This window comes from Ornithorhynchus anatinus, chromosome 16, assembly GCF_004115215.2.
Source record: "Ornithorhynchus anatinus isolate Pmale09 chromosome 16, mOrnAna1.pri.v4, whole genome shotgun sequence".
NCBI lineage: Eukaryota > Metazoa > Chordata > Mammalia > Monotremata > Ornithorhynchidae > Ornithorhynchus > Ornithorhynchus anatinus.
Window position 1 is genome coordinate 40,810,704 of NC_041743.1, and position 12,612 is coordinate 40,823,315.

General features: G+C 47.0%; 1 protein-coding gene across 1 annotated transcript in view; it reads left to right on the forward strand.

Moving 5' to 3' along the window:
• The window catches only part of SMAP2 (small ArfGAP2), a 37,999-nt gene that overhangs the window by 20,927 nt on the left and 4,460 nt on the right, over positions 1-12,612 (forward strand). Inside the window, 5 exon segments of the mRNA XM_001507301.5 lie at positions 5,477-5,610; positions 6,286-6,371; positions 7,750-7,828; positions 8,669-8,755; positions 11,274-11,355. Of these exon segments, the coding sequence (XP_001507351.2) occupies positions 5,477-5,610; positions 6,286-6,371; positions 7,750-7,828; positions 8,669-8,755; positions 11,274-11,355 (468 nt within the window).

Here is a 12,612-nt window from a genome sequence, read left to right on the forward strand (position 1 = left end):
TTCTCCTACAGCTTTATAGGTAATGTAACTTCCAAATCTTAGTCAAAGCCACTTCTTTCCATTATAGTGTAGCTTCCAGTGTGCAGAGGTCACTTCTGTCGGGATTTCTCCTCCTTCTCTATCTTTCCCCTTCAAATTGCCCTGCACCAGCCTTCTCTAATGGGGTGTCTTCCACTGTCCCACTTCTGTATATTGTTAGCTCATAGGAGGCATAGAATATGTAGATATGCCTTCTATATATATATATCATGGTATTATATATACCTATACGTATGTACATGGTATTCATCAAGCCCTTACTATGTATTAGTCACTGTACTAAGCTCTGGGTTAGGCTAATACAGGTTAATCAGGATGGACACAGTCCATGTCCCATGTGGTGCTCACAATCTTAATCCTGTTTTTACAGATGGGGGACAGAGAAGTGAAGTGACTTGCCCAAGATCACACAGCAGACAAATGATGGAGCGGGGATTAGAACCCAGGTCCTTCTGACTTCTGACTGTTGTATTATGCTCTCCTAAGTGCTTAGTACAGTGCTCTGCATAGAGTAAGCGCTCAATAAATAACCATTGATTGATCCTGATTTCTTCCTCCCCCAACCTCTTTTTGTGCAGGGTGTATCGTGTATCTCAGAGAATGCGAATGTTAGCTTGTGACCAAAAAATACTTCCTAAAGAAAAATTCCCGTGAAACCCAATTAAAGGAGAGTGGAGGGTATTAGATTTATTTTTTTAAGCCCTATCTGTGTGGGGGCACAGGCTTGTGCTAAGTTGTTTGATTGTGTTAGACTATCAAGACCTGTTTGAAAGTGCAGATGTCGCTGAAGGCGGGGGACTTAATTAAAATTTCATTCAAATTGTACAGGAAGCAGGCCACATTGCATTCATTGCTAAAGAGGACTGTCACCTTTTGGCTCATCTACTGTGAGAGCTCTTTCAGTGAGCTTTGTATGGCTGGAGTATGCTTTTGGAAGCAAGGGAGGCTGCGATTTCTCCCTCTCGATCGTGAGTCTTGCCTGCCAAGGTTGATTTCTGACTCTTCCTCTCTCTTCATAATTATGACCCATAGATCTTGGACTGAAAGAGTAAAATTCTCCTAAATGTCATCTAGGATATCTAGGATGTCATCTGCCCTCTGTCTGAACTCAGTCAATATTTATTGATAGACGAGACAATCCTGATTCCGGAATGGGTCCTTGGGCTGGCATTCCCACCCACCCACTCACGCCCCTCCCTTGCCAGTTTTCTGGGCAACCTGGGTTTCATGGGCCCCAGCCCGTTATCAGGAGTTAGGGAAGTTGGTCTGGGTGTTTTCTTTCCTTCTCCAGACTTTTCCTTTAGCACTGCTCCTGGAGTTCGACCTCTCTCGGTGAACAGCATTTGGTCTTACATCGGCATGAGTGGATCAGAGGAGAGTCTCGTGTCCTTCCAGGATAAGTCTGTCCCAGTTGGTGTTGGCATCTGTGGCTCGTGGAGATCTCTTGTCCAGTCAATCGTATTTATTGAGCGCTTACCTTCCGAAGAGCACTGAGCCAAGCGCTCGAGAACATACGCTATGACAATAAACATTCCCTGCCCATAAAAAGCTTACAGTCTAGAGGTTAGAGGAAGCTAGCCCCGAAACCACACACGCTGCCCCAGCTTTGAAGAAAGATGGTGTCTTCTTTGCTCCCTGCCTCTATTAACTAAATCAATGGTATTTGAGTGCTCACTATGTGCAGAGCACTGTACTAAACACTTCGGAGAGTACAATACAACAATTAGCAGACACATTCCCTGTCCATAAAGAGTTTACAGTCTACATGGAGCTTGAACTGCTGACCCCGCAGTGGGACTAGAAGATGGGGGATGAGGAGCCCCATAGAAGTAATAGTAACAGCATTTATTGGACACCCACTTGGTGCAGTGGACTGTACTCATCACTTGGGAGATAAGTAATAACCAAGTGACACATCGGAGCGTACACTGTAACGGGAGACAGACATAAAAATCTCCACAACTAGATTGGTCAAAACAAATAGTTTGAGTGGACATTTTATGCATGACTACTGAGGAGGGCGTGGATCGTACTTACTGTCTTCTAACTGGCTGGAGGGCCCGTGGTAACCCAATCACAGCTAGAAAAGTTTGGGCCTCTTCTAGAATTTTCCTCCATCCTCCACCAATGTTAGATCCTTAAAATCAGGGGCCTTTGGACTCCTATCCCAGAGTTACAAACATATCTGCCCCCACTATTTGTTACTCAGTTTTAACTGTCTTGTCTCCCCGACTTGAGTGTAAGCTCTATGAAGCGAGAGACTGCGTGTCTTCCCCATCTAGACTGTAAGCTCCTTGAGGGGAACCTCTTCTGGGCAAGGTTCGTATCCTCTAACTATTGTAGTGTATTCTCCCAAGCACTTAGTACAGTATTCTTAACACAGTAAGCACTTAGTAAATGCCAAAATGCTTGACACATGGTAATCACTTAAATGCCACATTATTATTGTTGTTGTTGTTGTTATGAAATCTAGACTTACTCAATTTCACCCAACCTTCTCTTAAATGAACTAATATTTGGGGAGGGTTAAAGGTGTGTATGTATGGAGGTGGTCCCCTCTTGTTTTCAACAGGTTAATGATTTGTGTCTTTCCAGGCCGTAGCCTGGTGATTGGGCCAAGGTAATCAGACTTAGTCTTCCTGCTATCATAAGGGCAAAAAAGCCTGGGATTTTTCTGGAATGGGATCCAGGGACCGGGCTAGGCTGTAATGGACCCACTCGTTTGTAATCTTCCCAATCATCCCAAGCGCTTAGTACAGTGCTCTGCACATAGTAAGCGCTCAATAAATACTATTGAATGAATGAATGAATCTTCTGGTGGGCAGGGAGCATGTCTTGTGTTTCTGCTGAATCTTTCAAGCAATCAGTACAGTGCCCCACACTCAGTAAATACCATGACTGCTATAGGATGTACTCTGTTTGAAATGGCCTCCTTCATCTGGGCCCGGGGCTTAGCTGGGAACTTGGCTGTAGTTCAGCTTGCCCAGTTAAGACTCAGAAGGAATTAGTGAGCTTCTGATATGTATTTCTTAGTGTAGGGTAGACCGGAAAGGAGCACGGCTCCGTCTCCAGTGGGAAATCACTTTCTTTCTGCCCTGTTTTCATATTCCTATAACCTATATCTTACCAAGACAGTTCTCAGAGGGGAGTTGGCACCTTAAAACAATCCACCACACCCCCACCAGACTCCAATTCCCAAACGCCACTGTCCCCCAGTCTTATTTATCGAAACTCAAACCACCCGTGTTTTTAAACACCACCTCCTCCGGTCCTAAAATAAGAAGTCTCTATAATTCCTGGATTTTCATCCATCCTGCCCTAATGTTAGATCTGAAAACTAGTGGGCTTTTGGATGGATATCGCTGAGATAGGATCATCATGAAATCCATAGAGGCAGAGTGGCTTAGTGAGGAGGCCCACGTCTTAGTTCCAGCCTGGCCTCCTTGGACAGATCATTTAACCACTTTGGACCTCGGTTTCCGTGCCTGTAAAATGGGAATAACGTTGTGAGCCCCGTGTGAAATAGGGACTGCTTCTAATTTGATAACCGTGAATCTACCAATGCTTAAAAAATGCCATTTTCATTATTCTTACCTAGCGATGGATTCATTTATTGGAACCCCCTTGATCCTTTTTGAATCTCTGCCTGGGTCACATGGCATTTTTGAAAGGATTGTGTCCACAGCGAGAGGTGAAGAAGCATGAGGTGGCTGTTACGAATTATTACTATTGCTGGCATTTTAAAATGCTTACATTGAGCAAAGTACCCGGCTAAGTTCTAAGGTAAGGACGTGGAGATCGACTAAGGCACAGTCTCTGGCCCATGTAAGGCATGAATCAGGAGTTTGTAAGCTAGGTGTGTTGAACAATAACAGTATAATCCGGTCCACAAGAAGACCCGTAGTTTTGACTTGACGATATGAGGGCTTTAAGCTGCAGGAAGAAAGCCCTTCTTGGTGGTGGGAAAGAAGATTGGGCGTCTCAGTGCTTAGGGGACCAACGAATGCTATTTATTGACCACTTACTGTATACAGAGCACTGTACTAAATGCTTAACAGTCTGGGCGTCTGAATCCTGCATCCGGTCACATCCAGGTACCCCTTGAAAGGGCTAGAATGCCCAACACCACATTTTCGGGGGCTAACACCCCAAACGTGCACCGTTCACTCACCTCTCCTGTCTCCTGGTGTGGTCTTCCTTCTTCCAAACTTCCATTCTTTTCATGTCGAAAAACAGGCGCAGCTATAGCCTAAAACCACAAAGTGAAAACTGTCTGTGGTCCGCTGTCCTAAACACTGCCATCTTTTGCCTTTGGACCAGTGGGCTGGGGCTGCTTGGCTTGGGAGAATTAATTAACTTAGGGGTGTCCGCCCCTTCCTCTTGGAACCTTTCAATCCCCACCGTAGCCTGGCTACGTGTAGTACAATGTCACTTTCAGTCAAGGTAAGAGAGAAGACATTTCCGAGTACCTGCTGTGTGGCAAGCCACTTCACTTCTCTGCGCCTCAGTTTCCTCATTTGTACAATGGTGATTAAGACTGTGAGCCCCATATGGGACGTAGTCTGTGTCCAATCTGATTATCTTGTATGTACCCCCAGCACTTAGTACAGTGCCTAACGCATAGTAAGCGCATAACAAATACCATTAAAAAACAAAAATCTGCTTCCCACTGGGTCTCTGGCAGCTATCCAATGAAATTGTGACTCACACTTTCCCCCAGAGACTTAGAAACAGGCGATGGCTGAGGATCTGGAGAAAACCCAGGGCTAGCCAATTGAAATAGGCACCTGGGGGCCACTCTGTCTCACCACAGGATTCTTAATTATTTGGCAATTTTGATTCTAATCGTCCCCATGGCAAACAAAGCAGGAGACAGCCAGGCAAGTGGAGTGACATGTAGACACATAGCAGTGTGGCCTCTTGGATAGAGCACAGGCCTGGGAGTCAGAAGGACCTGGGTTCTAATCCCGGCTCCACCACGTCTGCTGTGTTACCTTGGGCAAGTCACTTCACTTCTCTGGACCTCAGTTACCTCATCTGTGAAATGGGGATTAAGACTGTGAGCCCCATGTGTCACAGGAACTGCATCCAATTTGATTAGCTTAAATCTTCCCCAGCGCTTAGGACAGTGCTTGACACATAGTAAGTGCTTAACAAATAACATTATTATTAGTGTTGTTATTGCATGTAAGGCTGAGAGAGGGATTAAGACGGAATGACCTGTGTTCTGCTTTGGGTTTGGATTCTGCTATCGCCAGTCCATAGAAAGGACCAAGCCCGGATGGTCTGACCCAACCCATACCGCCGAGGGTCCTTAGCCTGTCCTCTCTCCCTCCCCTCACCCCGCTATCCCCCCCAGCATCGGAAACCGAATGAGTTAACAGTTCAGAATGGGCCTCGCCTGACGTCACCTGTCTGTTTTCCTGTGCCTACCCAGGGCCAAGATGGGCCTCTTGGAATATCGGTGTGTTCATCTGCATCCGCTGCGCTGGAATCCACAGGAACTTGGGCGTCCACATATCCAGGGTGAAGTCCGTCAACCTCGACCAGTGGACACAAGAACAGATCCAGGTAACGGCACAGCCCACTTCTGCTAGGAGGGTTGGGGAGGTGCGGGATGAGGTCACTGGGGCCCCTTCAGATAAGAGCAGGAAATGGGATGTGCTTCCATCAGCATGGAACGGTGATCTCTATTGCCCTCATTTGTGTCCGGCGTGGAAGGAAACAAATTCCGCCCAGACCCCTGATCTTAAATAAGTTGCCCCTCATTGGAGCCGGGGGAAGACTCAGTCCAACTCCCAGGCTGGAGCAAGGGAAATCCTCATGGTCTATCTGCTTTTAGGTGAGTGCTATCCGCGTCTACGAAGTCGACCTGAGCAGTTACCTTGTCCGTTTTCTGGGCAATAAACATGAGCCCCCCAATAGTCAAGGAGCTAGAATACCTAGTCACTTTGTCCTCAGGCCTCAGTCTGGATCTTTCCCTTTTCCTCAAGACAGATGTCTTGGTCCCCTCTCCCATTTGTGCAGCTGAATTTCTCCATCCCATAAAGGATGACTCCGTTCAGTTTAAGTGGGCCTTGTGAAGATTCACAGATTTGGGGAAACAGGGTCCACTCCTCCCAAGGAAGTTCCCTGAAGTCCCTAGAGTCCTCCAGCAATCTCCCCTTCCACCAGCCTCCCCCACACCCTTTTGACTTATAGCTCTGAGATCCGAACGTCACTTTGAATGATGTTTTTGAATTGCAGTGCATGCAGGAGATGGGAAACGGAAAAGCAAATCGATTGTACGAGGCCTACCTCCCCGAGAACTTCCGGCGACCTCAGACGGACCCGTATCCTTTCGGCTCTAATAGCTCGGGGGCAGAGAGCTCTTCGGTGAAGCCGTGGGGAACTCTAGAGCCAGTCTCCTTTCTGCTGCTGTTGTGGGTGTCGGTTAGGGCAGGAGTTGCTTCGTGCTTCCCATCCCGAGGGTACAGGTCTCTCCATTCTGGTTTTGGAGCTCCATTGGGCACAGTGGGGTGACTTTTGTCATGCTGCTGCCTCTGACAGTCCCTGGGTCTCTAGAGGTGCTGATTGAGAAAAGAAAAGTGAATTTATCGTGACCCGTTGCATTATGGCGATCAGCAGGACCCCATAATATCACTCCATTCATTAGGGAATTGGAGTCAGCAAGACGGTAGATCTTTGATCCTCCCAGCCCAGGATGGGAGTAAGGAGTTTGATGGAAGAGTGTCATGTAAGCATGTTATAACCTGGGAACGGGTCTGCTAATTTTGTCAGTGAACTCTCTCAAGCATGTTGTACGGTGCTCTGCACATAGTAAGTGCTTAATAAATACTGTTAACTTTTTGATTGATCGATTGATGGCTGCCCCCTCCCCCAGACGCCATCCTCGTGGTTATGGCTCACCAGGAGAAGCAACATGACCTAGTGGAAAGAGCACAGGACTGGGAGTCGGAAGGACCTGGGTTCCAATTCTGGCACTGCCACTTGCCTGCCGTGTGACTTGGGCAAGTCACGTAGCTTCTCTGGGCCTCAGTCACGTCAAAAGTAAAATGAGGATTTAGTTTGTGAGCCACATGTAGGACACACACCGTGTCCAATCTGATTAGCTTGTATCTACCCCAGTTCTTGGTACAGTTCCAGGCACTTAATAAGTTCTTAACAAATACCATTTAAAAAAAAAAAGGCTGGCCTGTTCAAGCTTTGGCGATACCAAAGGCACTGAAGTAGTCATAGAATGTGAGAGCCAGAAGGATCATTTGGTTTAGTCCCCTGTTTCCAGGCAATTGGAGTCTACACCACCAGGAAACCAAGAGTTGTCTAATGGCAATGGACCCTGATGCCCCCCGTCTGTCAAAATTAGTTTCTGACTTCACCCCAGTGCAGCATGGAAAATACCTCAAGTGTTAGCATCCTCCACTAAGAGTAGTTGTTGCTAGGGAGAAATCATGGAAAAGAGTAATCCTTGCTAGTCACCCCTTAGGAGGCAAGGGGTAGCTTGGATCAAATGTTGTGAGACTGGGATATTTGTTCAGAGGACTTAGGAGGGAATGGCACAGAGGGCAGGGGAAAAAGTAGGTTTGGAGTTGTGGCTGATGGAGGAGAAGACAAACATGAAGACTCTGCTGTGGCCGGAGACCCCCTAGTGATATCTGATTCCTGCCTACGGTGTTCTTGTCGGATCCATCCTTAACCAACTCCTCACAGAGCCGTAGAAGGTTTCATCAGAGAAAAGTATGAGAAGAAGAAATACATGGACCGAAGTCTGGATATCAGTGCACTCAGGGTTGGTCTTAGCCATTGAAGTGTTTTTTTATGCTAACTCTCCTCCGTTCAAGGGCCTGCTGATTGGACACCAGATGGCTTCTTTCACTTTCCAGATTGGCATTGTAAAGCCGAGCACCTTTTGAAAATGGAAATCTAAATCTTAGCCTCACCCAGCAGTCATCCTGACAGAATCCCTCTCTTCTTTTTCAAGGAGAGGAAGTGTTTATCGCTGCAGGGATACTTTTGAGCAAAAGGCAATGAGTGTGACTACCATAGGTGCCCACTCCTCTAGGGGCGATGGGGAAATGGCCCCCAAACTTTCTGAGCTGGGCTGCCAGCCTCAGACTTCTCAGAATTTGGACAGGATCTGAAGAGCTTCCAGACAAAGCTGTAAAGACTCTGAATGGCAAGCTTCTGGCCTACTGGCTTTTTGAAACCTGTCCCTTGCTAATCTTCATCCCCTCTGAATTGCCCTTTTGCCCCTTTCATTCATTCATTTAATCAAGTTACTGAGCGTTTATTGTGTGCAAAGCACTGTATTAAGAGCTTGGGAGATTACAATATAATAATAAACAGACACATTCCCTGTCAAATGAGCTTACAGTCTAGAGGAGAAGACAGACATTAATATAAATAAAGTAAACCTTTATTCTGTGCTCACATTGAAAAGTTGGCACCTTAGGTGACCACTGCCAGAAAGGTGACCCTGCTAAAATTTTATCCAACCTGCTGAGCTCCCCAGAAATCCAACGGATGCCCCCAACCCAGGTGGCTTCCTGATCACTCTGAAGCATAAACACAGTTTAATCTAGCAGACCATGTTCATCCCTCTCCTTTTCCTTTTTAAACTCTTTAATAGAAAGAAAAGGATGACAAGTGGAAGAAGAATGGCGAGCCAACTGTGGAGAAAAAAATAGAACCTGTTATCTTTGAGAAAGTGAAAATGGTAAGCGGGAGGGACCAAAGGTGACTAGCCCCGGCCACATCTGCCCGGGCCGGGAGATGGGAGATCTAAGAGACTCACCCTCCACTTTGGAGCTGGGGGGTAGTCTGCTGCTGCTGGTCACGTGCTGGCTGCCTCATCTAGCATCCCGTCAGGTGATTGCTGCCAGATTTTCATGCGTGGGGATTTATCTGCATTGGGATTGGATGGGAAATCCTGCCCCTGTTGAAGCATATTCCCAGTGGGCCCCAAATGTGTTGTCTTTCCCCTGCCAGTCCTCCCAGAACCATTTTGTGGCTTTTTAATATTACCATTAGAAGCATGAGAAGCAACGTGGCCTAATGGATAGAGCACAGGCTAGGAACCTGGATTCTAATCCCTGCTCTGCCTCTTGTCTGCTGTGACCTTGGGCAAGTCACTTTTCTGGGCTTCAGTTACAGTTGTGAACCCCATGTGGGCCGTGGACTGTGTCCAACCTGATTAGCCTTTATCTACCCCAGCACTTAGTAAAGTGCCTGGTACATGGTAAGCACTTAACACATAACATAAAAAAAATTTAAGTATTCATCATTGCAAACAAAAACACAGTGCTGGGATAGAAACAGGAGAATCAGGTCAGACCCAGTCCCTGTCACACCCAGGACTCAATCGCCTAGCGGGTTCTAGAAGAAGCAGTAGCAGCATTTACTGAGTAATCACTTGGTACTGGGCAGGGTTCTTGAGAAGGTAAGAATTAAAAAGTAATGCATTATTTGTCCTTAAAGAGCTTATACTCTAACAGGGGAGGCCAACATAAAAATATTTATAGGTAATATGGTCAAAATAAATGAGTACACATGAGGGCTGAGGTGGAGATAAATTCATAAGTGCAAAATCTGGCTGAAAGGATGATACAATATGCAAGGAAGTTAACTGGAGAAAGCATGTTATAGGAGGCGGGATTAAACCCCAAATCAGAAAGTTCAGAACCATTTTTCATCCTACACTTTAAAAAAAAAAAAATCTGTCTTAAAACTGACTCTATTCTGAATTTCGCCTGTCTCCGGGGAGGGGGCTGTTCTAGTCTCTCTCCAGCAGCCCATCCCAACCTACCCTCTCAGTACTGATTTTTTCACCCAAAGGTTTGATTTTCTTTTTTATTAAACAAAACTTTTCCAAAACCAGGGATTTTCACGTGAAAATTGTAGGAAAAAGAATCACTTCCAAGATTGGAAAAGCAGAAGAGAAACAATCTTCCCTAGAATTGTACTGTGTCTGTGTTCAGCTTGTTCTTTGGCTGCAAAGTGAGAGGGGTCATGGACGAAACGTGAACTCATCAGTAAAGCACACATGGGGTTTGAACTAGGGCGGGCATGTCCCAGGAGGGCATTCCTGCAGTGCATTATTACAGAATTAAATTTATTCTTCTTCAGCATTATCTTAAAATTGTCCTTTATTTTCTCTGACATTTCCATGAATTTCCATTAATGTATGTACCTCTGGGGACCCTCGAGAGTTCAGTGGAGGACTTGAGGCGGCATCTCCTGATTTCTCAGTGAAAGGATTTGCCCATGCCCATTTCACAAATAAATAGGTTTCTTAACTCTTTTGACAACCAAAGAGAGAGCCTATTGTGTCAACAGAGACAGATCGCTCTCCTCACAAGGGATTTTCTTTCAGCCATCCAGAAGATATTCTCACCTGGAGAACGAACCACCTTTGATCGCCCCCCCAAAAAGGCTTTCATTTGTCACTGTCGGAGCCACTTGGGACAGCGGGGAGCAGTTGGGAGGGGCTTGCAAGAGTTGGCAGAGAGATTAGGTTATTGGGAGGCTGTGTTTCTCTGTCAGCTTTTGGGGTTCCGTCTCTCTAAACCCTCCTTTAAGTTGACTGAATCCTAAGCTTCTCCTCCTTGCTTCCAAACGGTCACCGTGCATTCCTTCTCCTGGGCCCCCATGGGGCGTCAGGTCAGCAGTCGATCAATCAGTGGTACTGCGTGCAGAGCACTGTACTAAGCACTTGGATAGGGTAATAGTACCATAGAGTTGGCAGACCCATTCTCCGCTCACAAGGAGCTTATAGATTTGAGGGGGAGGCAGACATTAAGACATATTATGGATTTGTACAAGGGTACAGATCCAAATGCATAGGTGACACGGAGGGAGAGGAAGTAGAGGAAATGAAGATTTAATCGGGGAAGGCCTCTTAGTGAAGAAGGTGGTCTCTAGAAGGAGAATCCTGCTTCTAATCAGGCCCTCTGTGTTTTTATAAGCTACTCTCTTGCACTGATAAGCACAAACAGCACATTCCCTTCCCTTTGGCTCAGGCGATCAATCTGCCTTGTGCCCTGTCACCTGCCTTTTGCCCCTGCCGCTTTTAGGAGTATTTTGCTCTGGCTCACCCTCAGAAAAGCCCTCCGACAAGCAGCAACCTAGCAACAGGAACATCTGCTGCTCTCTGAACCATTTCAGCAGATGGAAAGAAAGCTTCTGCTCTGGTCGTCCCAGTGATGCTGCTTATTTCTTGTTTGTTTTTCATCTAGCCACAGAAGAAGGAAGACATCCAGCTCCCCCGGAAAAGCCCCCCTAAAGCTACGGAGCCTGTAATGGACTTGTTGGGACTGGGTAAGGATCGGAGGCCCGTCAGCTCTTGCGTCGGTCTGGAGGAACGATGGGCCCCGAGCCAGGTTGGGGAGCTAGTCCCGGGACGTGAGTGCCTCAGACTGCTTTCCTTTCCTTGCTCTGTTTGCCTTCTCAGGCTCCCTCCCTCTTGTGCTCATTAACCAAGCCACTTCCGGGGGGCCACAGCTGACGCGCTACGCAGAAAGTCAAACGCAACTGTCAGAGTGGCCCCCTCCTACTTCAAAGCCGCCCCCTAATTGTCCGGTTCCCAGTGGCAGTCAGATCCTCTGCTGAGTTTCAAATATTGGTAGGACCTTTTAAGCCGCTGTCATGGGAGTGCCCCTCACAAAGACCCCATCCCTCGGGAGAGGGAGAAGTCGAGACCCATCCCAAAGCTGAGCGGTGATGCTGGGTAGGGTTCTTCCCGGTAGGGGCAGCCTGTTGGCCACTTCCAAATGCCACCCATGCTCGCCGTTGGAGCTTCCAAAGCGTCAGTTATTGTAGAAGGTAAGAGCTATAAATATGCAGCCAGAGAGTAGATGTCCAGTTCACCCTAATCTTCAGGGTGCCCCACACTCTGCACAGCACTAAGCGGCAGGGCTCCCCTCCTCTCTCCGAGGGTCCCCAAGAGAGGGGAGTGTCCAGCAGAAGCAGTGCTGAAGCCGTGGGGCCAAGTGGCTAGAGCACAGTCAGAAGGACCAGGATTCTAATCCCTGCTGTCACTTGTCTACGGGGTGAACTTGGTCAGGTCACTTTCCTTCTCTGTGCCTCATGTACCTCATTTGAATAATGGAGATTAAAACTGGGAGCCCTGTATGGAATATGGACTGTGTCCATTCTGATTAGGTTGTCTCTACCCATGTGCCTGCCACATGGTAAGCGCTTACCAAATACCATAAGAAAAACAAAAAGTAGAGGCAAGAGAGAGCCCGTAGGGAATGTGAACCGGGGCACTCATGGATGGGGGAACATAGCGGTGGGAGTAGTAACATCTATTAAGCGTTCACCATGTGGAGAACACTGTACTAACTGTTGGAAAAGAATACACAGGTGAGAATTAAACAGTCTCTGTCCACCTGAAAGTAAAAAGCAGAGCAAGGACTCTGGCAACAGGTACATAGAGAAAACTAAAGAGGAGGACAACATAAAGACAAAAACAAAAGATCGGTAGGGTTCTGTGGCTAGAGGAACAGATATTTAGGCTCTTGATGCCTGAGTCAAGGAGCATGAATCCTCTTGAGCCAGGTTTTCCTTGGGATT